The 26,912-nt window shown below is 33.4% G+C and overlaps 1 protein-coding gene across 1 annotated transcript; it reads right to left on the bottom strand.

Moving 5' to 3' along the window:
* Positions 1 to 7,535: 7,535 nt before the first annotated feature.
* Positions 7,536 to 19,891, bottom strand: LOC129885288 (serine/threonine-protein kinase STY46). Its single transcript, XM_055959507.1, has 16 exons — positions 19,407 to 19,891; positions 18,878 to 18,992; positions 18,528 to 18,601; positions 18,280 to 18,396; positions 17,706 to 17,760; positions 16,722 to 16,832; positions 16,469 to 16,519; positions 15,083 to 15,249; positions 14,897 to 15,004; positions 14,629 to 14,702; positions 14,310 to 14,485; positions 9,388 to 9,483; positions 8,667 to 8,747; positions 8,519 to 8,572; positions 8,251 to 8,385; positions 7,536 to 7,815 (listed from the first exon to the last, which is right to left on the bottom strand). Exons 1-16 carry the CDS (start codon positions 19,601 to 19,603, stop codon positions 7,735 to 7,737), a joined length of 1,692 nt encoding a protein of 563 aa, XP_055815482.1. The 5' UTR covers positions 19,604 to 19,891; the 3' UTR covers positions 7,536 to 7,734.
* Positions 19,892 to 26,912: the final 7,021 nt, after the last annotated feature.

The following is a 26,912-nucleotide window of genomic DNA, read 5'->3' as shown; positions in this document are numbered from 1 at the left end:
ACTCTTTGCTTCCCTCCTTTTTCAAACTCTCCCGTTTCTGTCTTCCCTAATTCAATCGGATTGACCCGATTCGTGTTTCCCGGGTTGCCTGGGTTTGTCGGATTTGGAGGGAAACTCACCTCAACAGTTTTAAACTTGTCACTAAATTATTATTTATTTTAATTAAATATATAATAAAGTGCTTATATTTGATATTTTATACTTAAATTTTTTAAAAATAAATATTTTACGCATGTTCTCAAGTACCTATGTATAAGTTAAACGATTTAAATTGAGATTGATGTGTATGATTAAATAAAATAACATAATTTAAGCGATTTAACTCATGATGTGCAAAAAAAAAATGAATTGTAAGTGTCTAATAAAAACACTTTGTCCAAGTGCTCAATTCAAACCGATCGTAAATCGAATATTTAAATAAAATTTATTCAAAAAAATAAATAATTATTGGTTTATTAAAAATTCATGTCACCCTTATTTATTCTCTTTTGAATATCAACCATCCAATTTTTTTTTCTTTTTTATTACTCTAAAGGGTCAATCGAAAACTAGAGGTGGTAATCCAAATTTTATACTTCTTTCGTTCATTTAAATTATCGTTTTGCTCATCAAGAAAATAACAAATCATATTAAATTATTTTTATTTAATCAAATAGATTCTATTTTCTCTTGAGTGTTGTGAACATTATTTACTATTAAATATATAATTAGAAATAATTATTTAATTTTTAATGTAGTAATGATTTTTGTGAAAGCGGATATTAATTTGAAATGAAAGGAATGAGTTTATTTGATCAGGTTTTATGAAGCTAAAACACTTTTTCTTTTTTTAAAAAGGAAAAATTAAAATATTTGACCAAAGAGAGAACGTATTTTTGCACAACAGCATAGGCAATTTTTCTACCACTAAAGAAGAGCTACATATGGTAAAAAAAAATCTGAATTTTTAGAACTCACATAAGATCAAGACAAGTCCACTCTCGATTCAGCATAAGCTTGGATCTTTCTTTCCTAAAGCATTTCCCTTCAAGCCAAGTCTTTCTTTTTTTCTATAAAGCCTGAAGTTCCAAAAATCTTACTACACATATCATAATAAATTTATTCTCAATATACTGAAATAGATGTTTGATTTAAATAACCAGATACAACATCACATTTGACACCTAAGGAAGGTCTAGCTCAACTATGAGGTACATCAGAAGTTGTTACAATAAAATGTATATACGTGCTAAAAAATTGGTACATTTCATTTGCAATTCATTGCGCGGGGATGGGATTCGCCCAAACATGAATCTTTCGATTCATTTGGCTCTCACGCGACGAAGCCAAGAGCGGAAGGAGGGACTTGGGCTCTATGCTGGTAGAACCACTTTATTATCGAATTCTGATAAATATGATTGACCCAATTCTAGATCATCTTCTCGGATTGTATAACTGTCAAGTATGGGTGACTTTTCATTGGAACTGTTATAGTCCGAACACTCATAAGGTAGGATTGACGTCCGCCTACCCCAAATTGTACTTGCAAGTTTCCCCCAAAAAATCTCTCTATGCCTACTCTTAGAAAGAAAATTATTTTTCGGATGAGACAGAAAGGCGGTTTCATCATTTGGGAGTAGGCTATGCGTAGTTATTCAAAGCGGCCTAGGAAAGTCTTTCTTTATGAGATTCCACTCTCACTCTCTCATTCCGAGCTAATTGACTTGTTGAATGTCTTTTCTACTTACAATTAAGTGGCTCTCAACTCCTTTCTTTTTGTTCTTAATCTTTTTTTCTATTTAGAAGTACAAGCCAGGGTGAGAAAAGATTAATAAAAAAAGAAGAAGAGGAAAGCATAATCTTAAACTTTTCATTCTTTGCTTTATTGTCCGATCACAGAGAAAGCTACTGTATTCATATCAAGGTGACAGGATTCGAACCTATGATCCGCTATATCCAAAACACACTGTAATGACCTTGAGGGTCATTTTCTGAAATTTGTGCAAAATTACCAATTTACCCCTATCTTTAGTGCTCTTGAGTGTTATTTGATCGGTTTTTGTTGTTAATTTTGTTAAAATCTTATTGGGTTGTGAATTGTGTGATTTTTAAAGTTTTCATAAGCTTTAAGTGTTAAAAAGTGATTTTGGGTACCAAACAGAGCTACGGATCTCAAAATGGGGTTCCGTCAGTTCTATCAGCTCTAAAATGTGAAAATTAGTATAGGAGAGTTATCGGAATCACATTTGGGGTTAATACATGGATTTGAGGTCTTGAGTTGAAAAGTTTGATTTTAATGAGCTAAGTTTGACTTTGGTCAACAAATCGAGTTCCTAGTGTCAGGTGATGATTCTGCTAGTTCCATTGGCTCTGAAACATGTTTTTTGATCAATTTGCACTATTGGTTCATATTTATAAAGTTCCGAATGAGTTTTGAGGGTCAAAACCATATTTTTAAAAGTGGTGGTATAAGTTGATCACGGTCAACACGCGATTTAATTTTTTAAAAATATATGATTAAAAAGACAATTTAATTTTATATGTTTTAAGAATGCAATATTTTGAGGTATTTTTATGCCTACCTTCTTTGAGATCTTAATTAGTAATATATAAATGTTTATTTATGAATAACAATTGATGTTAAACCAATTATTTTTCAAGAAGTAAAGTGATTGGAGATGAAAGTCATTCATAGCTAAGGGAAAATTTCACACGAAAATTTAATGTTATCCCGTATAATTTCAGTGGCAGTTCAACAAAATTAGTAATCTAAATTCAAATTCACTATTTTTCATAGTTGTTATCTATATTGTAATATTTACAAGACATAAAACATTTAATTTCATGTGGTAATATTATTATTCATATGAACAGTGTTAATTTAAGTTAAATAAGATATTAGTCATGTGTTTGCAATATATTGTTTTAAATCTTATTATAAGAAGTTTATATACTAGTATGAAAATTTGAGCGTTTTAATTTAAAATTCTAAAATATTACCCTCATTAACAAGTAGGCAATCTTTCTTTTTTCTTCTCACATGAAGATTTATAATCTATTTTGTCTACAAATTTCAATATTGTCTAAGGAAAAACAAAATATTAAATACTAAAATTTGGAGCCACTAAATTTGGGAGGAATTGATAACCGCTACATAAATTTTAGCCACGATTTTAAAACTATTTAGCGTGTAGTTAGTCAACGCAAAAATATTCTTATCTAAAACATGAAAAACTTTATTATAGCGTGTTAAAGTTCAAAACTTCTGCAAGTAAAAACTTCATAACACTTCCCTGTTTGGATTGATTTATAAGTTGTTTTCAGTTTTTTTAAGTGTTTGGCTGATCAACTTAAAATTATTTTATGCTTAAAATAAGCCCCAATAAATAATTGAGTTTGTTTGAATGAACTTATTTTAAGCAGCTTATAAGTTGAAAACAACTTATAAGTCAAACAAAGAAGTTGGACGACACCTATTTATTTTTTTAAAATTTATGAGCAGTTTTTAACTTATAAAGTGCTTAAAATAAGTTCATTCAAACAAGCTATTAGCTAGATTTCAAAATTCCTAATTGGTGAAACTCTACCACCTACAATTTGATACTTTTAAAGGTGAAATTTCTGACACATTATATTGTAATTTTACCAAAAATTGTGCTGCAACTTTTATTGGAAGGCTTGTTCCAATTCCAAGACACAATCATGAAGTCTGGACACTGTTCTTGAGTTCAAAAGATACTATGAATGAAATAGTCTTTTTTCCATACATACTTATTTCACTCAACATGCTTATATATTTTATCAATCATTCACTTATGGTATCTATTTTAAAACTTTTATCATTATTTCATTCACAATACTTATTTCAAATTCCATAAAAATTCCTAAAGTTTCAAATTGTTTCTGGAATTTGAGCTTTTATAAGTTCAAAATTCATGAATTGTTGAAACTTTTCATGCTCCAATACAATAAGCTCAAACTCTATGTTAAAAAAAGACTAACACAAAAATATATATGGTTAAAATAGTAAAAATAAAATGGGAAAAATAATGACACCAAGAATTTTACGTGGAAATCCAAATAAGGAAAAAAACCAAGGGTCAAGGGGAGCAACTGATATCACTATAGTAAATTTTTTTACACTGGGTAGTACCGAGTATAATATTAAAAAAAACTACTACACATTCAAAAAGAATAAGACTCTTTTGATTTTCACCTTATAAAAATATCCCTCACACTCTATTTTTCTTTACAGACTATTTTCTTATAATCTATGAAATTCTCACTGTTCTCTAAATATTTTTCTTTTCTCTCTATGTGAATTGGTTGATTCAAATGAGTAGTAGCCCGTTTGGATGGGCTTAAAAAAGTAACTTTTATGTATGAAATGCATTTATAATTTTGAAGTGCTGAAAGATATTTTTATAAATAAGCAGTTGAGTGTTTGGATAACAGTGCTTAAATAAGGAAAATGATGTGAATTTTAGAATTAAAAAAATAAAAAGGGTAGTTTGGGAATTTAGTTAAAATATAAAGGATATAAAAGTAATTTCCATCGTCAAAGAAAATGACTTTAAGCACTTAGAAAAAGAATATTAGAAATCCTAACTTTTCATTTTTAACTGACTTTAATAACTTTATAGCTTAAAGTTATCATTAAACAAACATGTCCAAAAATTTAAAAAAAAATTTATAATTAATTTTGACCAACTTAAAATCCATCGCTTTAGCTCTAGCTCTTCCCACTTATCATCGCTCGCTTTGGTGGAAAAAAAATGGATAGCTGCACTTTACAGGGAAAAAAATGTGGGCAGCTGCACAATGTTGAAATAAGGGCTGCTGCCACAATAATTGACTAAGAAAAAGGAGGGACTGGACCCACACAAAGAATTGAGCTCTGGTAATGTGCGTTCGGATAGATCCACATTTTATTTAAGATTATATCTGTGAGATGCTATTTTCATGGCTATATTATAATTGCTGGACTATCTCACCTAGTAATTTTATCTCTAAATTTTTTAAGGCCTAAAACAAATTAATAGCACCACTTTACGCACCCCTCGCAGTAATCACCCAAGCAAAGTATGAATAAAAACATACCCTCTCTGTTCCTTTTTAATTATTATGTATATTACAAATACTTATTTTAAAATAGTTATTGATTTAAATAATTAAGAGAAAGTTAATTTTTTTTTAATTTTATCCTTAGCATTAATTATTGTAGAATTAAGAGGTACATATATAGATAAAAATTACTTCCTCCGTCTATCTTTACTTATTCACTATACTAAAAATAGATATCCAACAATACTTGTCCAATTTATAAAATCAAGAAATAATTTATACTTCGGCCTTGTTTGATCCCAAGTTCCCAAATATTCCTGACAAGTTATTATTGGGAGAAATTTTGATGAAATTGCACCATGCGTTTGACCCCAAGATTTTTTAAGTTTTGGTGAAATTTTAAAAAATATTATTTTATGTCTGTAAGTTCTAAAAAATATTAAAAATACCCATAAACTTGTGTTATCATTTTATAATGAACATGTTCCGTTAAAAAAAATTCTATAAAATAATTGATAATAATCAACAACAACAAAATAACATTATATACAATACATTAGTCGTTTTATTTAACATATACTTAATGATCAAGAATTAAGAGGGTCGGTGAATATTTTTATAGATAAGTTTTATTTAAGAGAGATTTATGGTATTGGTTGATCATATTAATAGAGTAAAATGATAGATAAATATTTAGTTGGAATTAATAAATGATTGATGTTTTTATAAAATATAGAAATTTGGAGTTATTTTTAAATTTTTAAAACTCCTCAAGTTTCCAAGTTCTACTTTTTTTTTTAGAACTTGGGAACTTGGGGATTTTGCCAAAAATATTTGCCAAGTAATGACAAATTGTATGGACAAACACAAATTCTCAAATATTTTTCAAGTTTTTCCCAAAAATTACTTGGGGCCAAAAGCTACCTTAATTCCTAATTTACCCTTATAATTAATTAGTAGTCATTTTTTTATTATTTTTTTCAAGAAATTATATTTATTATATTGAGAAAATAGCCAAAAGCCTCTCTAATCTATATTCGGATTTTCAACTACACACTTTAACTTTATGTGAGTCCTATTACCCCTCTTGACTGTTTAAAACTAAAATAATTACACCCTTTAAAAAGCAACAACCACATCTATGCTGACTAGTAAATTGCATACGTTTGACATGTGAAAATTTGATTAATTTTTTTAAAAAGTTTTTCTTAATAATTCTTTTCCCCTTTTTTCTATATTTCCCTCCATTTCTTCAACCCCCTGAAGTAATTGCATCATTACTGTAAACATCAAAGTCTATCAGAGTTGGCTTGTGAGGAACAAAGATGAATAGTGATGGCGGAGCTCGTCAAGCAATATTCAAGCTTTGATCGTTGGAGAACCTGAACAACAAACTAAAGAAAAGTGAGGGGGAAGGAAAGAGAGGAAGAACGGAGGAGTGGGGATGCCATTAATGAAGGTCAACTGAGATGGGTACTACTCTTAGGGAAGACGAGGAAGAGCCGATGATGCGTTCCATGTCATCGTTGTCAACGTCAGTGGCGTCAAATTTAAAGAGAAAAAAGGTTTATTCACCATCGATTGATCAATTAATGAGATTGATAACAAATGAATTCTGAAATGTAGTTGATTGATTGAGATTTGAGAAAAGAAAAAAACTTTTCTTTTGGGGGGTTAATTGGATTTGATGTAAGCCCAATTTAATTTTTTTCAAATCTGATCAAATCCTTTTAGGGTGATATAAATACATGTCATTTTATCTGTAATTGATTTGATTGGTTTTACAAGTTTTTTACACGAGAGTTTAAAAATTTGTGTGAAATCAACAATGGTGAAGATGGTGGCGGCAGTGACGGCTTAGAGATGGCGAATGGTGAAGAAATTTGGTCTTTGTTGCTATGAAGAAGAAAGACAATAAATAAGAAAAAAAGAAAAAATTAAAATACATATATTTATGAAAAGAGATATTTAAAATAAAGTTTTAATATTTGTCTTTTATGCTCACTCTCTCAAAGAGAATGAAATACACTCATTTTGCTAGCTAAGCATTTAGGACAGTAATAGTTTCAGTTTTAAACACTCTAGGGGGTAATAGAACTCCCGTAAAATTAAAGTGTGTAGTTGAAAATCTGAATATAGGTTAGGGGGCTTTTGGCTATTTTCTCTATTATATTCAAAAAGTGATATAATAAAATTACCTTTCTATTTATAATTTCTTAAAGAATTGTGCAAAATCAATAGTGGACAAATAAAAATGGACGAAGAGAGTAAATAATTAATAAGGGATATACCATTAGTCAAACAACACTTCTAATTAATTTTTTCTTAAAAGTCATTCCAAATCTTATCATGACAATTAAAAAAAGATGGAGGGAATATTTTTTAAGAAGGCGAACAGAAACGTATTTTTCCTTTAAATTTTGGGGCCTAAAGCAAATCTGAAATTATTGGCCTCCCCTTTAGTCACCCTTGCATTAATCATCCATACAGCGTAGGAATAAAGCCCTTCTAAAATTTTCCAAGCAGCCGAATAACTTGTTCAAAGAATTGAAAAACAAAGATATCATTCGACTATTGGGGCATTGATCAGGGGAAAAAAACATCTGTACAATAAGAATAAATAAGGCTAAAAACATGTAATTAGGTGTAACTAAAAATATTATCAATATTCCGTATGAGTGTTGCATCTACTCAATGATGTCCACGTCTAAGCGCTGAAAAGAATCCTCCAGATGCCTTCTCCTTGCAACGATCTGCTTTTTCATGTCCAACCTGATTGACATGTCGCGTGTTACCGAGATAACATATAGACGGCTTAATGTTTAAAAATGTCTTGTGTGCAGGGATGGACCTTGGAAAAATTATGAAAAATAAAAAAAAGAACAGCAGTAGCCACTAGCCAGTATGATAGATGAAGAAGCATGTGTGCACCCTACCCCCGAAATAAAAAAACAAAAGAAAATGAAGATGATTATTCTATAGAGGCTGAAGGGACTGTCAACTTTGAAGAAGTTCAAGAAGAGTGAACTTTTTGCCCCTATCAATTATCATTAATGGACTACAATTTATACCATCAAGCATGAGTTGGTGATTTGGCAGAAAATAATCATTTCACCTCCCAATAAATCCAAATCAAGATGTGCACTACATTTATTATCAAGAACAACAAATGACTGTTAACTGGTCACTGCTGCAGAAAACACATACCTCTTTTGCTATTTGCTGCAAAATATCCACTATTTCAGAAAAGTCAGGTCTGGATGTTGGGTCTTGCTGCCAGCATGTCTCGAGCAGCTCAGCAAGTTTGGGAGGAGTGTGCTTGGGTATAGTTGGTCGCAAACCCTGGAAGCAGTTAGAAACTTAATACCATACTACTTGTGCATATGTTTTTCCACATGCAAGTGATGAGAAGCAATGTGCAATCAACCATTAGTCATATGACGTGACAAATAAAATCAAATAAAACAAACATTACCTTCTGCACCACTCCAATAGCAGCTTGCAATGGGGTTAAGTACTCATATGGAAGCTGTGTTAACCAAATCAAGTAAACATAAGTATAAACCTAGAATACAAACAACAAACACAGGCTAATTCAAAAATTTCCAATCACATATTAGTACCTTTCCTGTCAGCAACTCCCATAGCACAACCCCAAAACTGAATATGTCTGCTTTGTGATCATAGGGCTTGTGTTCTATTACCTTCAAGAAGAAAGATCTGAAATAAGCCAATGCAGCAGTCTAACCATCCAACTAGTTTTTTTTTGTTTGGAGAAACTCCCGCATTAAAAAGAACTCACGAGTGTCACAACTAACTAACTGGTTGTTTTCTGCCGAGTTTCTATAACCCTTCCCATGCTCCATCAAGGGTAACTACTATAACTTACCAGATAACAGGGAGTCTTTAACATCATAGACTTGGCTCAAGCAGCCATAAAATCCTTGATCATCGCTGCATGTACCCACTAAGCACAACCTTGTCAAGTTTCATCAACCACCACTGACACCTAGGAAGCTATACCACCAAACACATTCTGGATCTCTTGGCCAGTAACAACCAACAAAATACCTCACAATTATACAGCCAAAACCCCAGAGCCACCACTATAGTCAACATATTAGAGTTTGAATTCATCAATCAACTGGGCAGAGGGTTGATATCCAGTGCTTGTAACCACAACTCCAATTAAACAAAAACAAAACAAATAAAACTGATAGGTACTACATAGTTTCAACCTCCTCTAATTCCAATGATGGAAATATAACAAAACTTGTGCTCCATAATAAACTGAGTTTCCTTCCCAATTTAAGATTTAAGATTAGTTTGTAACTATAGTCTTACCTCAGGGGCCATCCATCTATAAGTCCCGGTCTCTGCTGTCATGACACCGGTTTGTGCCTTTACCCTGGCAACTCCAAAATCAGCCACTTTAATGACCTGAAAAGACGTTAGGTAAAACATGATAAGCAACTGACTAAACTAACAAAAGATACAACTTGAATATAATTAATTTTGGATACCCACTTAAGAAGTATAACTAACACTAGTCTGTAATAGATTTTTAGCCTGCTCATTTTGCTCTCCTAGGACTCCAGTCACCTGACTGAAGATTTGTGTTTATTGATACTTCTTCTTCTTTCTTTTTCTTTTTCTTCCCTTTTGCTTGTTTTCCAACGAATACCTCCAGATCTGTTCAGATTTGGCCTAGATCTATTGATTTCCGACGTCGTCTTGCAGTTTTCTATTTTCCGGCGTGAACAGTGTTTCCGGCGTGGATAGTATTTCCGACGTGAATCAGGTTCTTTTCAACTGGAGTTGGTACCTCCGGTTTACATATATTTTTGTTCATACACTTATCGTTGCATTTTGCTAACTTTAGATTTTGGAATAATTTATTAATTCCTACGTATTTTCGTGGCTTTAGATAGTGATGGTAGACTAAGGTCATGTTCTCATTCAGGGACGGGGTCGGGGACGAGGATAAGGAGGGGTAAGTGGGTTAAAGGAGCGTCTAGACTGAGAGTTGGTTCTTGGAACATTGGAACGTTAACGGGCAAATCCATAGAGCTAGTTAAGATTCTAAAGAAGAGAAAGATTAATATAGCTTGTGTCCAAGAGACCAAATGGGTAGGTTCTAAAGTTAGGGAGGTAGACGGGTATAAGCTTTGGTTTTCAGGTAGATCGAAATATAGGAATGGGGTAGGCATTTTAGTAGACAATGATCTAAGGGATCAGGTAGTGGAGGTTAGGAGAGTCAACGATAGGATGATGTCGATTAAGGTGGTCGTTGAAGGGAGCATATTCAACATTATTAGTGCTTATGCGCCACAAACGGGCTTAAGAGAGGAGGATAAGAGGCGCTTTTGGGAGGATTTGGACGAGTTAGTGGGAGGTATACCACCTACTGAGAAGCTTTTCGTGGGAGGAGATTTCAATGGGCACATCGGGTCTATTTCAGGAGGGTATGATGATGTGCATGGAGGCTTTGGCTATGGGGTCAGAAATGGAGGTGGCATTTCACTTTTGGAATTCGCAAGAGCTTTTGGGTTGGTCATAGCCAATTCGAGTTTTCCAAAGAAGGAAGACCACTTGGTAACATTCCATAGTTCGGTGGCTAAGACTCAAATAGACTTTTTACTCCTGAGGCAGGTCGATAGAGGTCTGTGCAAAGATTGTAAGGTCATTCCGATAGACAACCTTACAACCCGACATAAGCTTTTGGTGATGGATTTAGGGATCAAGATGACGAGGAATAAGAGGGTCGAGGATGATCGATCTAGGATCCGATGGAGGAGTTTGACCACTGCAAATGCCCTAGAGATGGGAGAGAAGTTGAAGGTCATGGGGGCTTGGGATAGTAATGGGGATGCGACCAGTATGTGGGATAGGACGGCTAGTTGTATTAGGACTGTGGCAAGGGAAGTGTTGGGAGTCTCGACTGGTAGTCGTAGTCGGCATCGAGGAGACTGGTGGTGGAATGAAGAAGTGCAAGAAAAGGTGGAAGCAAAGAAGATGGCATACGCAAAGTTGATAGAAAGCACAGATGAGGTGGAGAAGTGGACGAATAGAGAACTTTATAAGATAGCGAGAAAGGAGGCGAAGTCGGCGGTTTCGATTGCAAAAACAACAGCTTTTGAACGCCTTTATGCTGAACTAGAAGAGAAAGGTGGGGATAGAAAATTATTCAGGTTAGCCAGGGCGCGGGAGAGAAGGGCACGCGATGTGGACCAAGTGAAGTGCATTAAGGACGAGCATGGAAAAGTATTGGTAGACGAGACCCTCATTAAACAGATATGGCAGTCCTATTTCCATAAACTCTTGAATGAGGAAGGGGACAGAGACTTTGTGTTGGGAGATTTAGAACATACAGAGAGACGTCGCGATTTTGGGTATTGCAGGAGTATTAAGGTCGAGGAGGTTAAGAGTGTCGTTCGTAGGATGCGCTGGGGAAGAGCAACCGGACCTGACGAGATTCCTGGGGAATTTTGGAAGAGCACGAGCTCAATAGGTTTGGAGTGGTTGACTAGGTTATTTAATGTCATCTTTAAAACGGTAACGATGCCCGAAGAATGGAGGTCGAGCGTAATGATCCCTCTATACAAAAACAAAAGGGATATCCAGAGTTGCAACAACTATAGAGGTATTAAGCTACTAAGCCATACTATGAAACTGTGGGAAAAAGTGGTAGAGATGAGGGTGAGGAGAGACGTGTCTATTTCAGAGAACCAGTTTGGATTTATGCCGGGACGCTCAACTACATAAGCCATCCATCTTATGAGGAGACTGGTGGAGCAGCATAGGGAGAGGAAGAGGGACTTGCATATGGTATTCATCGACCTAGAAAAGACTTATGATAAAGTTCCAAGAGAAATACTATTGACATGTTTGGAGGCTAAAGGCGTACCTGTGGCATACATTAGGGTGATCAAGGACATGTACGAGGGAGCCAAAACCAGGGTAAGGACAGTAGGAGGGGACTCAGAGCACTTTCCAGTGGTGATGGGATTGCATCAAGGATCAGCTCTTAGTCCTTTTTTATTTGCCTTGGTGATAGATGGATTGACGCGACAAATTCAAGATGCGGTGCCATGGTGTATGCTTTTCGCGGATGACATAGTCCTGATCGATGAGACTCGCCGCGGAGTTAATGCTAAGCTGGAGGATTGAAGACATACCTTGGAGTCTAAAGGGTTTAAGTTGAGTAGGACAAAGACAGAGTACTTAGAGTGCAAGTTCAGTGAGACACCTCAGGAGGTTGGCGTTGAAGTTAGGCTTGGTGCTCAGGCCATCCAAAAGAGAAGTAGTTGCAAGTATCTTGGGTCTATCATGCAAGGCAGCGGGGAGATTGACGATGATGTCACACATCGTATTGGGGTAAGGTGGATGAAATGGAGGCTCGCTTCCGGAGTGCTATGTGACAAGAATGTGCCACCAAAACTTAAGGGCAAGTTCTATAAAGTGGTGGTTAGACCGGCTATGCTGTATGGGGCGGAGTGTTGGCCAGTTAAGACTTCTCACATTCAAAAGATGAAAGTTGCTGAGATGAGAATGCTGAGATGGATGTGTGGGCACACCAGGAGCGACAGGATTAGAAATGAGGCTATTCGGGACAAGGTAGGAGTGGCCTCGGTGGAAGACAAGATGCGGGAAATGCGACTGAGATGGTATGGACATGTGAAGAGGAGAGACACAGATGCCCCAGTGCGGAGGTGTGAGAGGCTGGCCATGGATGGTTACAGAAGAGGTAGGGGTAGGCCGAAGAAGTATTGGGGAGAGGTGATTAGACAGGACATGGCGCAGTTACAGCTTACGGAGGACATGACCTTAGATAGGAGGGTGTAGAGGACCCACATTAGGGTAGAAGGCTAGTTCATAGTCTCGTTATTCTTCTCTATTCATAGGCGCAGTAATGCATTACGATCTCTTGCGCTTTGACTTCTGATTTCTGTTATTTCTGTTATTATTTATTTCTTTTTATGCTTTGATTACTCTATTTTACTTGTGACGCTTTCATTAGTTATTTAATCGTTATTTGTTATTTGTATTTATTTATTTGTATTTATTTGTTATCTATTCGTTATTTGTTTGTTGTTTTTCTAATAAAGCTTTTAAGTTTCTATTCTTATCTAACCTTTTTTTATGCATTTATGCGTTTACTGAGCCGAGGGTCTCCAGGAAACAACCGTCCTACCTTGGTAGGAGTAAGGTTTGCGTACATTCTACCCTCCCCTGACCCCATGTTGTGGGATTTCACTGGGTTGTTGTTGTTGTTGTTGTTGTCAAGCATCACCGAGTGATTCTTTTAGTTGAAAACATAACATGATCCACATTATTTTCCGAGAAAATTATAGCAAATTACTGATTACAAACAACTGACATCTAATTTTAGCCTCAAAATATTCCACCAACTGAATTCAGAATATCGTAGGGCGGATGAAGCACTAATAACAAGCCAGCAAAATAAATCTATAATAGAACCATGCATGCCCAAAACACATGTTTTATTCAAGCCCGGGTACAATGACCAAATGTTTTAACTCAATTAAAAGGGATTTTAAGGTGAACTTGGGGAGAAGTGGAGTCAATCTACAATCTCAAGACATGGAGGTAACTGAAACTACATGTTGAATTACAGCATGTTAGCCTTTTGGACCGTTAGTGTTTAACTCAATGAGGCTTTAGACTCAAAAATATTTTGTCACTTCTGTTCCGTCATAGTATCTACTAACAAAAATAGCTTTAAAACTTGCTTGTGTTCTCAAATACTTTCTAGAAAAGTAACACATTTTTCATGAAAAAACTCGAAGTAAACAGAGTCATATCATTATTACATATATCTACTATGACCACAATGATTAGACTTTAGCAGATTTCCTATAGGCTGATAATAAAAACTTTGGCAAATGTCCCAAGTCAAAGTGGGCCATTATTGCTAAGCACAAGAGTGAATAACAAATTGTAATCAGAGGTATTATAAAATAAGCAGCTTTCTGTATCCTTGGTGACATCTCGGATAGCTACCTTATACTCGTTCAAGAAATAAGCCTCTTTCATGTTTTTGTCCCTTGAGTACTAGCCAACGGTTATACATTGCGCAAAAGAATATAAGAAATCAATATTTACAAGCATAGTTAGTTAGACATGATCAAAATAGACTAGTACAAATTGATCAATCATTGATGTACTACAGCAACTGAAAACATTAAGCAATAATGCAGCACACAAAGTATATCGTTTTCAGTCTAATTGAAATAGCATCTTACTTCATTTTCATCCATCAGTAGATTGGCAGCCTTCAAGTCCCTATGTATAATATTATTTTGATGCAGGTAGTTCATTCCTTTGGATACATCAATCGCTACTTTAAGTAGAGTAGGTAGTTTGAAACTGCCCCTTTGTTTGTGTAAATAGTCATATACGCTTCCCCCAGACATGTACTCTACAGCCAAAGAAATGTAAAATAAACAAATAATAAGAAACTCAGACTGAAATACATAAGGGGCAATGGTCTTGAAAAAAGCAGCAATCGGCGATTTTGAAACAATTCTGCCAGTTGAGTGGTCTTGAATACGACATTAATACCTGTAACTATACACAAGTTGGGAGGCCTAGTACAAGCTCCTATGAATTGCACAACGTTCTTGTGACGAACTTTTCTGCAAGTACAAATGAAACACAGTATCAGAGGAAACATAACGACTTGACGTGGTGCATAATCTTCTATTTGTCCTGACAAGTAAAGGATATTGGAAAGTGACAACAATACCACATTGTCTGAACACAGTTTAAGCACAAAGAAATACATCAAAGATGATAGCCATAAGCTTCATAGGGAGGTAATAGGACAGACCTCATGATATACACTTCTTGGGCGAACTCCGTCTGCAATTCTGTGTTCAAGCGCTCAGATTTTAGGATTTTGATAGCTACTTCTTGACTGCAGTATGTGCCTTTGTATCTGAAACAATTACCAAACTAATTAAGTTCCAGGAAACCAAAATGGACAGAGGAATGATTTAGCTCATAACAAACTTACAAGTCACCATATGAACCAGATGCAATCTTGTATTCAAATTTTAGAAGCTGATGATCAATTTCCCAGACATCAATGCCATCAAAAGGTATTGTCAAATGGTCAAATTCACATTTGATCAAGTCTTGATCTTGCTTTATTAGTGATTGTGATGGGCTTGGCCATGATTTCTGCATGGAGATACCCTTGTTAAATGACAAGTACACAAAAATTACAGACAACTGGCAAAAACTTATATTGTTCAGAAAGGAGAGCAAGGAAGCGACTTATGCAAGTAAGAAGTATCATCATTATGAAAAATGCAAGAGATCCGTTCTTAGTACAACTTCTAGTATATTTCCAAGAGATAGGAACTATAATTCAAAAGTTATCTACAACATGAATCTATCAATACAGACAGCAAACTCATGACTGCTCCTTTCCCTGTTCAAGGATTTCATGGCAGCATCCAGAAGCCAATAGGTTTGGACAAAACATAAAATTAAAGCTTTTAATTTTCTATTCTTATCTAACATTTTTTATGCATTTATGCTTTTACTGAGCCGAGGGTCTCCAGGAAACAGCCGTCCTACCTTGGTAGGAGTAAGGTCTGCGTACATTCTACCCTCCCCAGACCCCATGTTGTGGGATTTCACTGGGTTGTTGTTGTTGTTGATTGTTAATTCTGGGGACTCCAATCATGTGCAAGCCACTCTTTATTCATTACTCCATGTCTTTTAAGTAGATGTCCCTTAAGATCATGAGGGCACCTCTAGCAAGAAATCTGGTATTTTCTCTCTTATTGAACCCACATATATGAAACACATTAAAAGCACTAAAAGCGGGGAGCTTGTAAGCTAGCATTTCACAATTTAACGGGGAGCAAAATGCAATTTTGGATCTATCTTTCACATTATTTTATAATTGATTTGTCTAACTAAACTAGATTCAGATGTTCATATAACTTGTGTAACCAAACTGTGCTAGGAGTAACTATATTGAAAACGTAATCTAGCAGCATACATAACCTTAGGACCCAGATTATCCGGAAAAAAAAAAAAACCTTGGGACCTGAAAACAATTGTCTCGGCAAAGATAAAAAAGAACCATAAAACATAACTAACAGTAATAACAGCACGGTTTGACCACACAAATTCTATTCAGCATGATACAACACTTGATCGCCAGGAAAGAAAACTTGAAAATGAAGGACCCAGCGCTAAACAGCTTTAAGAAAGTCTAAGGTTCCGGAAGTCATTCCAATTGGAGAATGATACTTCTATTTTCAAAGAATTAATGCAAAATTCCATCATACATTAGTTGGATTTAACTAGTGCAATGAAGAAAAAACGTATACAGAAATCTCGGAATAACAATGCCATTGTATACAACAAAATAACAAGAAAGTACCTCATTTCTCAAGATCTCCCTCTCCAATGCAGCTCGAAGTTGCACAACTTCCTGTTAGGAAATCAGATCAGAAGGAATAACAGACAACCCCGACCATGCCCTAGAAACCATGGAAGGTGATAATGGAAATAGAACTTTAAGCCATGCATACATTATCTGTCACTTCCTGCTACTAGGTCACAAAACATAACAGGCATGAATCCAGATCAAAGTGACCTGGTCAGCAAATGAGGATATAATGTCAGAGATATACCTCATAGGGCCAACCATCAACAACAAAGACATCTAGAGAATAGCCATCCACAGTGGAAAAGGCATGTGCTTCCTGGATGTTCAGCCCAAGCTCAGATAGTAATGAAGTTAACTGTCATATTCAAAGGTTCATCATTTCAGATTTCTTCTTCATAATATATAAACTAATACAAAGCACTACTTGTTTTTCTAGCAATGCACAATCCTTTCTCACTGCACAACCTAACAATACGAAGAAGGCTGGCAATTTTTATGAATTTTAGTGCGCAATCAAATATGATTGTCTGCTTTACTTGCACATTCCAGATCATGCAACATTTTGAAATCTGTATTAAGATGAGGGTTGTCTGTTTCATGAAACAAAGGGAACACACAAAGTCATGCCCTTCAAAAATCAAGGTCCCTGAATTATATATCTACCTAAAGAATTAAAAACTATACATGTTCACTGGTCAACAATTGGTTTCAATAATAAATAGACCTTTCTTTATGCTGAATCAAATGCTTACTGCATCCAACGTCTACCAACAAATGTCATACATTTCTATTGTTGCAGAAGCCGAATATATAGAGAGTGATGAAATCACAACCGCTATATCTAAAGGTAGCTAATAAATAGTAAATGAGACAATAATAAAAAGAACGCCAGAAATTTACGAGGTTTGGCAAAAGTTTATTTTCTTTTGCTTAATCCTCAGACACAATCAACCAATATTTATTTCACTCCAAAAGAATACAAGTAAAATATTATAAAAGAGAAAGAAGATCAAATCCCTTAGAAGATGAGAAAGCAAGTGAGAGGTGTGTTACAAATGAACCAAGAGCTACCTATTTATAGGAATGAAATCTTCCTCTTGATGTCATCCATGACATCACTATGGATTAAAATGTCAAGGTTTATCTTGTGAAACCATTTAATGGTTTGCCAATATTTTAACATCTATCAAGCACATAGTGTATTGAATAAATTAAGCACATCAATTACCTGGCTAAGAAGCTTCGGTTTGTCATCCGTTGAGAATGTTATTTCATGCATGGGCCTGCATAATTATTCAAATTTTACGTTTCATACTCATCAAAGCGGCATGCAGAAAGAAAAGGGAAAGAAGTGAAAGTACTTGATGAATTTTGATACCAAAATTGTCGAGTTTGTGATAGGCATACTTGGATATCACAGTAATTCAAGAGATACATAGATTTTGGCGTAAATTGGATAGTTTTTTCAAGAAGTGTTATAGGTGTCCTCTCTGGTTACTATATAGGATAAATGTAGTTACACAAACTAAGAAAATTGTAAAATATCAAACAAAAAAAATATTGATAAACGTGGTGTTCGGGCCAGCTTGTGCGCACCTCGACTAATTCCACGAGATACCTGCCACTTCCCACCAACAACAGGTACCATGTCACTCTGTCCACCAAGCCTACGACAAATAGGAAGAAATCACCTATTGTTTTTGTCTCCACTTGGATTTGAACTTGGACCTCATGGTTCTCAATCACTTCATTGACTACTAGGTCACTCACGCCCTTGGGTGCTAAAGATATCAAAATTTTACCGTAATATATTTGCACAAGGAGGAGCGGCATCCTCATCTTGAACTTCAGATTTGATAATCTCACACGCAAGGGCTTCGAGATTAGGAGAAGAACCAAATGCAGGTGGAGGATGGACACTACATATCAAAAGCGAGGTAATTATTTAGCGTAGTTAATGACACCTAAGAATTCAAAATTATACTGAAGCAGACTTTAACAGTGGAAAAGGCTTCAACTAGTCACTAGATAGTCAAAAAAGTATAATTACCTTCTGCTAACTTCCTTCTTTGCCGAGCTCGAATAAACAGAATCTATTGAGTTTTCATCAGGACTGGGAGCAACCTGCGTGATGCCAAGTTTGATTCAATCCACAACTAGCATAAACTGGGATTAATTAGATACTGAACAAGCAACCATAAAAAAAAAATACAAAGGCCCAAGATATCATGGCAATGCATTTTCCTGGTGAACTACTTAGACTGAAAGAACATCTAATACATCCTCTTTAAATTTTTTTAAAAAAAGAAGGCATATTTCAATGTACACCATATCAAAAGCAAAAGCAAACTATAAGGTGTTATTTGCAAGCTTGTGGAACCTCAAACTCCAGTGGCTTACCTGCACCAACCGGACTTCAAAGGCAGGTCTATTAGCTGGATCATGTGCTAGATGTAGTAATCGCTTGTGTGTGAGTACATCTTCTGCCCTTTCAACATTCACATCTAATGCGTACCTTAAATTCAAAAAAATAAAATAATTGATCGATGAATTTTAGCTGTGGCACTAGTATTCAGCATTTCACAACATCAGGCTTTTAAGGCGAACAGTACTGAACTGCTTAATTATGAAATTCATTTGGTTCAACGAAATCTTCAACGAAACAATAAGTGATATAATCAACTTGTAAAAGTACTAAGACAAATATGATAAGAAGATTGAAACTAACGAACAAAATTCCTCAAATCTCCTAAAAGCACAACAAAAACAAATAGGAATGGACAAGTGCACTCAATTATGTTCAAATAAACACACATAGAATGAAGATCATATGTCATAATATTATTTATCGTCTATAAAACCAACCCGTATAAAACGTAAATGATGAACGGAGTAATGAGAAGAGAGAGATAGAAAGGTAAAGTTATACCGAGTAGGAAGGCGATTGAAATGAGCCCAAAGTTCATTGTCAAAGTCAGGTTGTAAAGCCTCGTGATTGTTAGATTCTTCTTTAAGCCTCCGAAGAACCTCATTGTAAACCTCCAATTTTTTCAACAGAAACCGACCAGTGGTAGTCGCCGAATCGACCACTCTACTGCCACAACTCTCGTTATCCTTTATCGCCATTTCACCTCTCACTTTAAAACTTAACAATGGGAGGTACCGGTAACGGTGCAGTTTACGTAAAGTGAATCTTCGTCATGGAGATGAAAATTCCAGAATTCTACTTTATGAATGAATGGATGAATATATGCATGTCTGTGGAGTGGTTTTGAGGAAGCCTTTTTTCATTCCATTGGCGTTTCTCCTATTTATCTGTTGGTGGCCCCTTTTTGACCTGACCCGGAGAAGGATAGGAGAGGGGTTTGGTGTTTTTTCCGCGGCGCATATACAGTCAACTTGACGTGGATATGCTTTATCCTTTGCCTTTTTTGCGTCTTAATTACCTTCCCTAATACATAATCTCAGCTTTGCCAAAAAAAAAATTAGTAGTTTATTAGGTGGCTTAACTCGTCGTGGTTAAACCCACCCACCACAAATGGCTACTACTGTATTTGCAAAATAAAACTAATATATATATTACGTATAAAATTAAATCTTAAATATAGGAACCTATCAAAAATGTGGGAGGGAGTGATTAGAAAATAAAAAGAACAGATTATGGATATTCCCCGGAATATTAAGTTATTCCTTGTTTTGTTGCTCTCTGTTATGTTATTTTTATTTTTTTTGTACTTTTATTAATATTATTTTTAATGACTTTTTTTTGTACATTATTACTTTTTTTGGAACTATTTTGAATTATTTTTATTTTATTTAATCCAGAGGTCTATCAAAAAATAATATTTTTACTTTTTAAAATTAAAAAAAAATATGTATACGTTCTAGAATAGATTCACTATGTTGTTGTTGTATATTAGTTGGGTCACTAAGCCAGAGCTCACCGCAACAACAGCCAATAAGCATTCCACAAAAGAGGATCCACTGTTGCAATAATGTGAGTACATAATAGTCTTTTTCAGACTAACAATACATAGGTATGTGAACTTTTTTTTTATAAGAGTACAACTAATTTACACGATAATTATGGTTTGTTTGGATAGTAATATAGATTATAGAGCTCGTTTAAACAATCGAAGAATAAATAATCTTATATTAAAAGGAATATCAATGAGTATTCTTAAAGTAACGATTGAAAGAGGTACATTCTTTAAAAATTTATTTCAATCCATCAAATTATTTGATGATTTTTTTTATAGAGAAAACTAATCATTTCGATGATACAGCAGACCAGTTTCAGTAATACATGGATTATTACATAGTAGTAAATATTGTTATAGGGAGTTGTATTGTTTTAGTCTCTTTATTATTGTATACAGACTTTATAAAGGTCACTGTTAAAGCTTCTTTTTGCTTGTGAACTTTGGGGTTGAAAACGAGCCTGCCTTGTTGTTCACGTTCATAGGAAAGATATGAAATGTAGATATGAGAAAGTGAGGGATCCTTGATGATCATTTGCAAACTGTTGATCTACTTTGACAACGTAATACAATAATAAAAAAAGTTTATTATTCAATAATTTATATAGAGTTATCAAAATATGAATATAATTCATGCAAATATATAAATGAATAATTTTAATACGTACATCTTTATTATATTGATCAATTTTACCAAATGGCAAATTATATTAAAACTTTCATCACGAATTCTATGTTCTGGACAATTAGCATGTGTTGCATCCCAATTTGATATAATACACTATTTAGTTTGGACCTAACATACAATGATCAGCGTTTTACCATGACATTAAAAAATTGTACTCAATATTTCATTGTTGACTTTTGGCTAGAGAACGATACTCCATTAATTAGGTGGTTTATGGAATTAATATTAAGGATTTATTTTCCTGATTGAGGGATTACCTCTGATATCCATGCATGCACCTACCTCCAAGTTTATTTTAATTACGCAATTACTCTTGTCATTTTATTTTTCTGTTTTACTTTTTGTAATTTTCTTATTTGTTGTTTAATATGGCTCTCCACCACACACATGCCATCATCATCTTTTCTGACAATCAAATTAGGCAAATTTCCTATTTCAGATACTCCATTGTGATTTGTTAAAAGTGTAAGATCCTCCATTAACGAGTCAAAGGGCTTTTTTTTAAAAAAAAAATTATCTACCTTTTTGAACTTCTTTTACATCTTTAATTTGAAAATCAAGTGCAAAGTTATTAGAGACAAAACGAAAAAAGAAACAATGTCTCGATACTATGAGATTTGTATTCAACTTGCAATTTTTGTTTTCTATAAAATATAAAGGAACCATGATATGTGTGGTCTATAGGCTTAATTAATCATATCATTATGAGAAGTGTATATTATATAATTAGAATAATTCAGAATCCCATGCCAATAAAGTGGCCGACCTAATTGCTAAAACTCTAGATGCGCATAAACAACCAGAATAAACCCTATTATAGATAAACCCTATTATAGATTAGCCCAAATGAAAAATTCAAATATCAATATTGACACTAGTACAAAGTACTACACCATATGATTCTGTTGAGAAGTACTTGTACTCTCTCACACGTATAGAATTTTAAATTCGAGATAAAGTTAACGGATTCACAATTCACAAGTATATCTAAACAATATATTGATTAGTTTAACTTATCAGTCTGTCATAACAGTTATTTAATTAAATTTAAAAGCTGGACAAATAAAGTTTTTCACTTGTATAGGTGAAATTTAATTTGAAATGTCTCGTTACCTTCTATGACGATTAACACAATGTAACACATTATTATGAATGACATTTTTCATGTGTAAGAGATGAAGTTGAATTGTTTTTTTTCATTACACTGAAATAATATTAACTCATCTCACGATTATTCCAGTCCTGGAAAAGATGTAGTGCCATGTTTTTTAATTCATTTCTTTGTTCCTAAAGACAGGTTGTTCAACAAGAAAAAGAATGAAGAGGAAATAGTATTTGAATGTCATCATGTTGTTTGGATCCAAATTATAACTAATTAAAAAGATAGCTAATTAAACAGTATCACAAGTAATCTAATAGACAATTTATCATAAATCACAAATCAAACAGGTACTTAAAAATCGAATTTCAATAAACCATTACTGTCTACTGATTTTAAAAAAAATGGAGAAAATTCTACCTCTGTTGACAGTAACAAAATATGACAATTTTGCCATTCACCAAGTCTCCAAACCAAAGTAAACTTCTTTATTCTTAATCAAAAGTGTTGAAAACCTTAAAAATGAATAAAAATTATATTATAATAAAAAGTATATATTTTTCACTTTAATAAGTCCTACATATATATATATATAGTGTAAGTATAAAAATTAAATTTTAATTAGTTGAGTCAGTAAATTCTAAAATAATAAATTAATTATACAAAATAAATATATATCAATACTTCCTTCGTTTGTTTTTATTTTTTCACTTGGACAAATCATGATTATTTATATTAATATATGAAAATAATATATGTTTTTTTTGGAGGTAAAAATGACAAATAAAAGTGGTCATGTATTTTAATACACAAGACTAAGTAAAGGGAGTGAGTAACATCCAAATGCTGATCACTTCTCCAAATTAACGTTGGAAGGTGTAAGAAGAAAGGTCTGTTACCCCGATATGATAAATTATAGTGTAGTGATAGAATTGTTTCATCATTAATTAGAGTTTTTGATTATCTTTTTTCTTGGAGTTAGAGAGGGGGAAATAGGGGAGGAGATCACAATATGGAGAATCGAACTTTTATCAATAAAGTGAAAATTTACGTAGTCAATCAAGTAAGCTATTAAGATTCTCTAGATCTTGGATTTGGGTCCTTGGTATATAAATGTTTTTGTTGGGAGCATCATCTTCAAATGTGTATTGTAGTGTGCGATTCAAATTTAATCGAACACCGATCCTAACGGGGTGGTTGGTGATTAAGAATACGTGGGGAACATAGAAGGTTAAGAGAAGAGCACGTGAAGGAATGAGGAAAAACACGTGGCTAATATGACCTTTGGGAGTGAGCAAAGGTCATTTAGTTTAGTTATATAAGCGGAGACCTGCAGAGGAGAGGAATAGCAGCTTCCTCAAGTAATACTTATTTGTAAAGAAACCGAATCCTATCCGGTCAATTAATATAATTTATTTTTTCCATATGCTTACGTGGAATGGAGTCACATCATGAGCTTTAATTATTAGCAACAAGAAGTTGAAATAATACTCCCCGCACCTCTTTTCTTTCATTTAAGTGGACGATGTTTTTCCAACGAGCAATTAGCTGGCTGCTTCCCACATTTTTAATAATATACAATTAAGTGGGCGTTCCCACATAAAATTTAAGAAATTTGAAAAAATATATATTATGAAAATAGTTTTTTGAATTTCAAAAATTTATAATAATTTTATGTTCAGTCCACTTCATTGATCACTAAATTATATTTTTGGGCGTTGCTTTGGTACTTTTAATGCTTAATATATCGATTTCTTAAACTTTCAATGTATTCATCTGAGCACGTGATTAAATGTTCATGACATGTACTGTCAGTTCATAATTTGAAATTTTTTTTAGGCATGATTGCATATGCTCATTACATAAATAAGTTAACCACTTAAATTTATTTTTCTCTTTAACTAGACAAATTAACATCAATAAGTTGTGAAATCTCAAGCTTGTTCAAATTGAGGCTGATGTATATAATTAAAGGAAATGACATATTTTATAGAATTAACTTATTTATTTTATAAACCTTTGATAACACTTATCGTGTATTTAAGTGTTTAATTAAAACCGGTTATAGATTGGGCTTTCATGGTTCTATTATAGACTTTCGATGTGTATGTTTGAGCTGTATAGTAAAACAAACAGAAATTTGAATTAAAAAAAATAAAAACAGAAACAAGGACCACATAATATATCCTCTGAGCTATTCTCCACATAATGATTTTACCAGATTATTGGAAACTCACAAGTCACAACCAATAAATTAAATGTTAGTTTCATATTCTTTTGGCAAATCTTGATAAGATTATAAGAAAGTAAAGGAGGACCAGAAAAAAAATTAGAAAGGAAAATTTTCTAGTAATTATTTAGGGGTGGGTCACAGACTCACATGACTCTTGCTCTTACGTAGGATCCCTCTTAGTTCAATTAGTTTGATTGATTTTGCATAGATATTAATCAATGAAAGAAAGGAAAGTCGTAATAAGGTGATCAGATTTTGGATAGCTTGGTTCCACCTTTAAAATTTTGATCTAATCTTTCAAATAAATAAATTATTAAAAAATAAAGAGCTAGATATTTTCTTTTTTTAAAAAAAAAAGAAAAAAAAACTACACGTTTGCAGCAAGCATGTTCTCTTTAATTTACTTGTTCTTGTCCCACATTTAGGAAGATTATATCAATAACAATTTGTAGTTATTTCCATTGTGTGTACAATTATGTCATGTCCCGACACCCTTAACATGACAGGAAGGATAAAGATCGTGTTTACGTTACGTTCATTGAATCTAGATGAGTTTCTTAAGTTCATTGAATCTAGACGAGTTTCTTAAGTTCATTGAATTTAGACATTATCCACATTATTATGAACTTAATCAACCAATTAACTACTACTACTTGTAGTCGACAAATGAATTCTAAATCCTCCTTATAAATATTTCTTTATACTCTAATATCGTCACAAATTGTGTGAGACTTCTTTTTTAATGTATAAATTAATGAATCCAAATATTACATTTTTTGGTTCACTTTAGATTTTACAATTTTACAATATACGACTTAAAAAAGTCTCACATAACTTACAAGTTTCAATTGCCAACCAATTGAGCTATTAGGATTTTTCTTTGATTTTTTTCCCCTCAAAGTAAAATATTGATGCTAAAAAAAATGGAAGTAAGCAGTTTATTTTGTTTGTTTATTTTGCAATATTGTATGACAATTATTCAGAGATCTGTAGAGTTAACGAATACTGTCTACATCTAATATTTGTCTTTTTTTCCGAATCTAGACATGTAGCTGTTTCTCCCAAGGTATTTCTTTAGTAGAATAATATAGGAAAATGGAATTAAATTAATTATTGTTTAAAATAATAGTATGAGATATTGCTTTTTCTTTATTTTAGATTATCTGGAATGACAAATGCTCTGCACAAATTAAATAATATTAAAAATAGAGTTAGTACAATCTTGAGATGTCAATGGACTTGTTGTCGACCGATAATTGGTTGAACTTTGAGCAACTCGGTGAGACCGACTCCCTAAGGATGTTTCAGTATAAAATATATTCCATTCGTTTAAAAACGAATAAACTATTTTCATTTTAGTCTATTTAAAAAAAATATATTTTTTTTAATTTCAACTTTTCAGATGACATGTTTAAGATCACAAGATTAAATAATATTTTAATTATTTGACATAACTTAAATTTAGGACTACAAGATTGAAAATCTTTTTTATTTTTTTAAATTCCGTATCAAGTCAAACTAAGTCATTCCTTTTAAAAAGGAGGAGATAATATTTTTCGTCGAAAATGTATTTTACAAGAATATGTGAGTTTCTTACTTATTTCTTGTGTTCAATATGTAAATAAAAATTATTATTATTAAAATATTTGTATATAATCTAGAAAAATAATATGAGAGGTGGGGGTGGAGGATAGTAAGGCTAGGTGCTATGGGATAGGCGTAATGATGAAGTATGTTAGAGGATGGGAGGACACAATCTACGTGAAATACAACTTGTGAATTTTGTTTTTCGTACTTCGAGTAGAGAAGTCATTTATTTATTTCCAAACAACTTTTTTTTCCTAGTAAGAATTGGAAAACATTTTCTCCTCCATACCGAACACCATTTCTATTTAGCAGTTAAAATTTTAGAATAGTCGAAATTATTGTATTTAGTGGAGTAGTATTTATTTAACAAATTTAGAGTTTGAACTTTTCTTTTATCCAATATCGATTCAAAAATGAAAAAGGTGGCTACACAGGTGTTAGCAAGCTAAGACATAAGGAATAAGAGTAGATGTAGAAACAAATAAGGAATAACATGCAAATGCATTTACGTTATCTATGTTAACATTGTAAAAAGGTTTTTGCATTTTAATCAATTGATTATAACCAATGAGCACTTGCATAGAGTGTTTACACTAGAATTTGCAAATTTACTATAGGGAAGTGATTTAATGAACATATTAACTAATCAAGTAGTAAGTGCAAAGAGTTTATATACAAATACATAATTAACTCAGTAAACACCAAATTCGATTTTACGGGTTATTTCATATTACCATATTAAGTTCTTTTGAAAAGCTGTGTTGTTTTAGGCAAACTTTACCTTATATGTTTAAAAATTCTATACAAAACTTAATGTACCTAACGGAAAAGGACCAAAAATAGCTTTT

This window comes from Solanum dulcamara, chromosome 4, assembly GCF_947179165.1.
Source record: "Solanum dulcamara chromosome 4, daSolDulc1.2, whole genome shotgun sequence".
Taxonomy (NCBI): domain Eukaryota; kingdom Viridiplantae; phylum Streptophyta; class Magnoliopsida; order Solanales; family Solanaceae; genus Solanum; species Solanum dulcamara.
Note: the sequence above shows the minus strand (reverse complement) of the source record. Positions and strands in the feature narration are given on the sequence as shown.

Coding starts and splice junctions, on each gene's coding strand:
- LOC129885288 (XM_055959507.1), bottom strand. CDS start 19,603: ATGGCGATAAAGGATAACGAGAGTTGTGGCAGTAGAGTGGTCGATTCG. Junction 16,833..17,705: donor AACCGAAGCTTCTTAGCCAG/GTAATTGATGTG, acceptor TGAATATGACAG/TTAACTTCATTACTATCTGA. Junction 14,486..14,628: donor CAACTTGTGTATAGTTACAG/GTATTAATGTCG, acceptor CTTTGGCTGTAG/AGTACATGTCTGGGGGAAGC.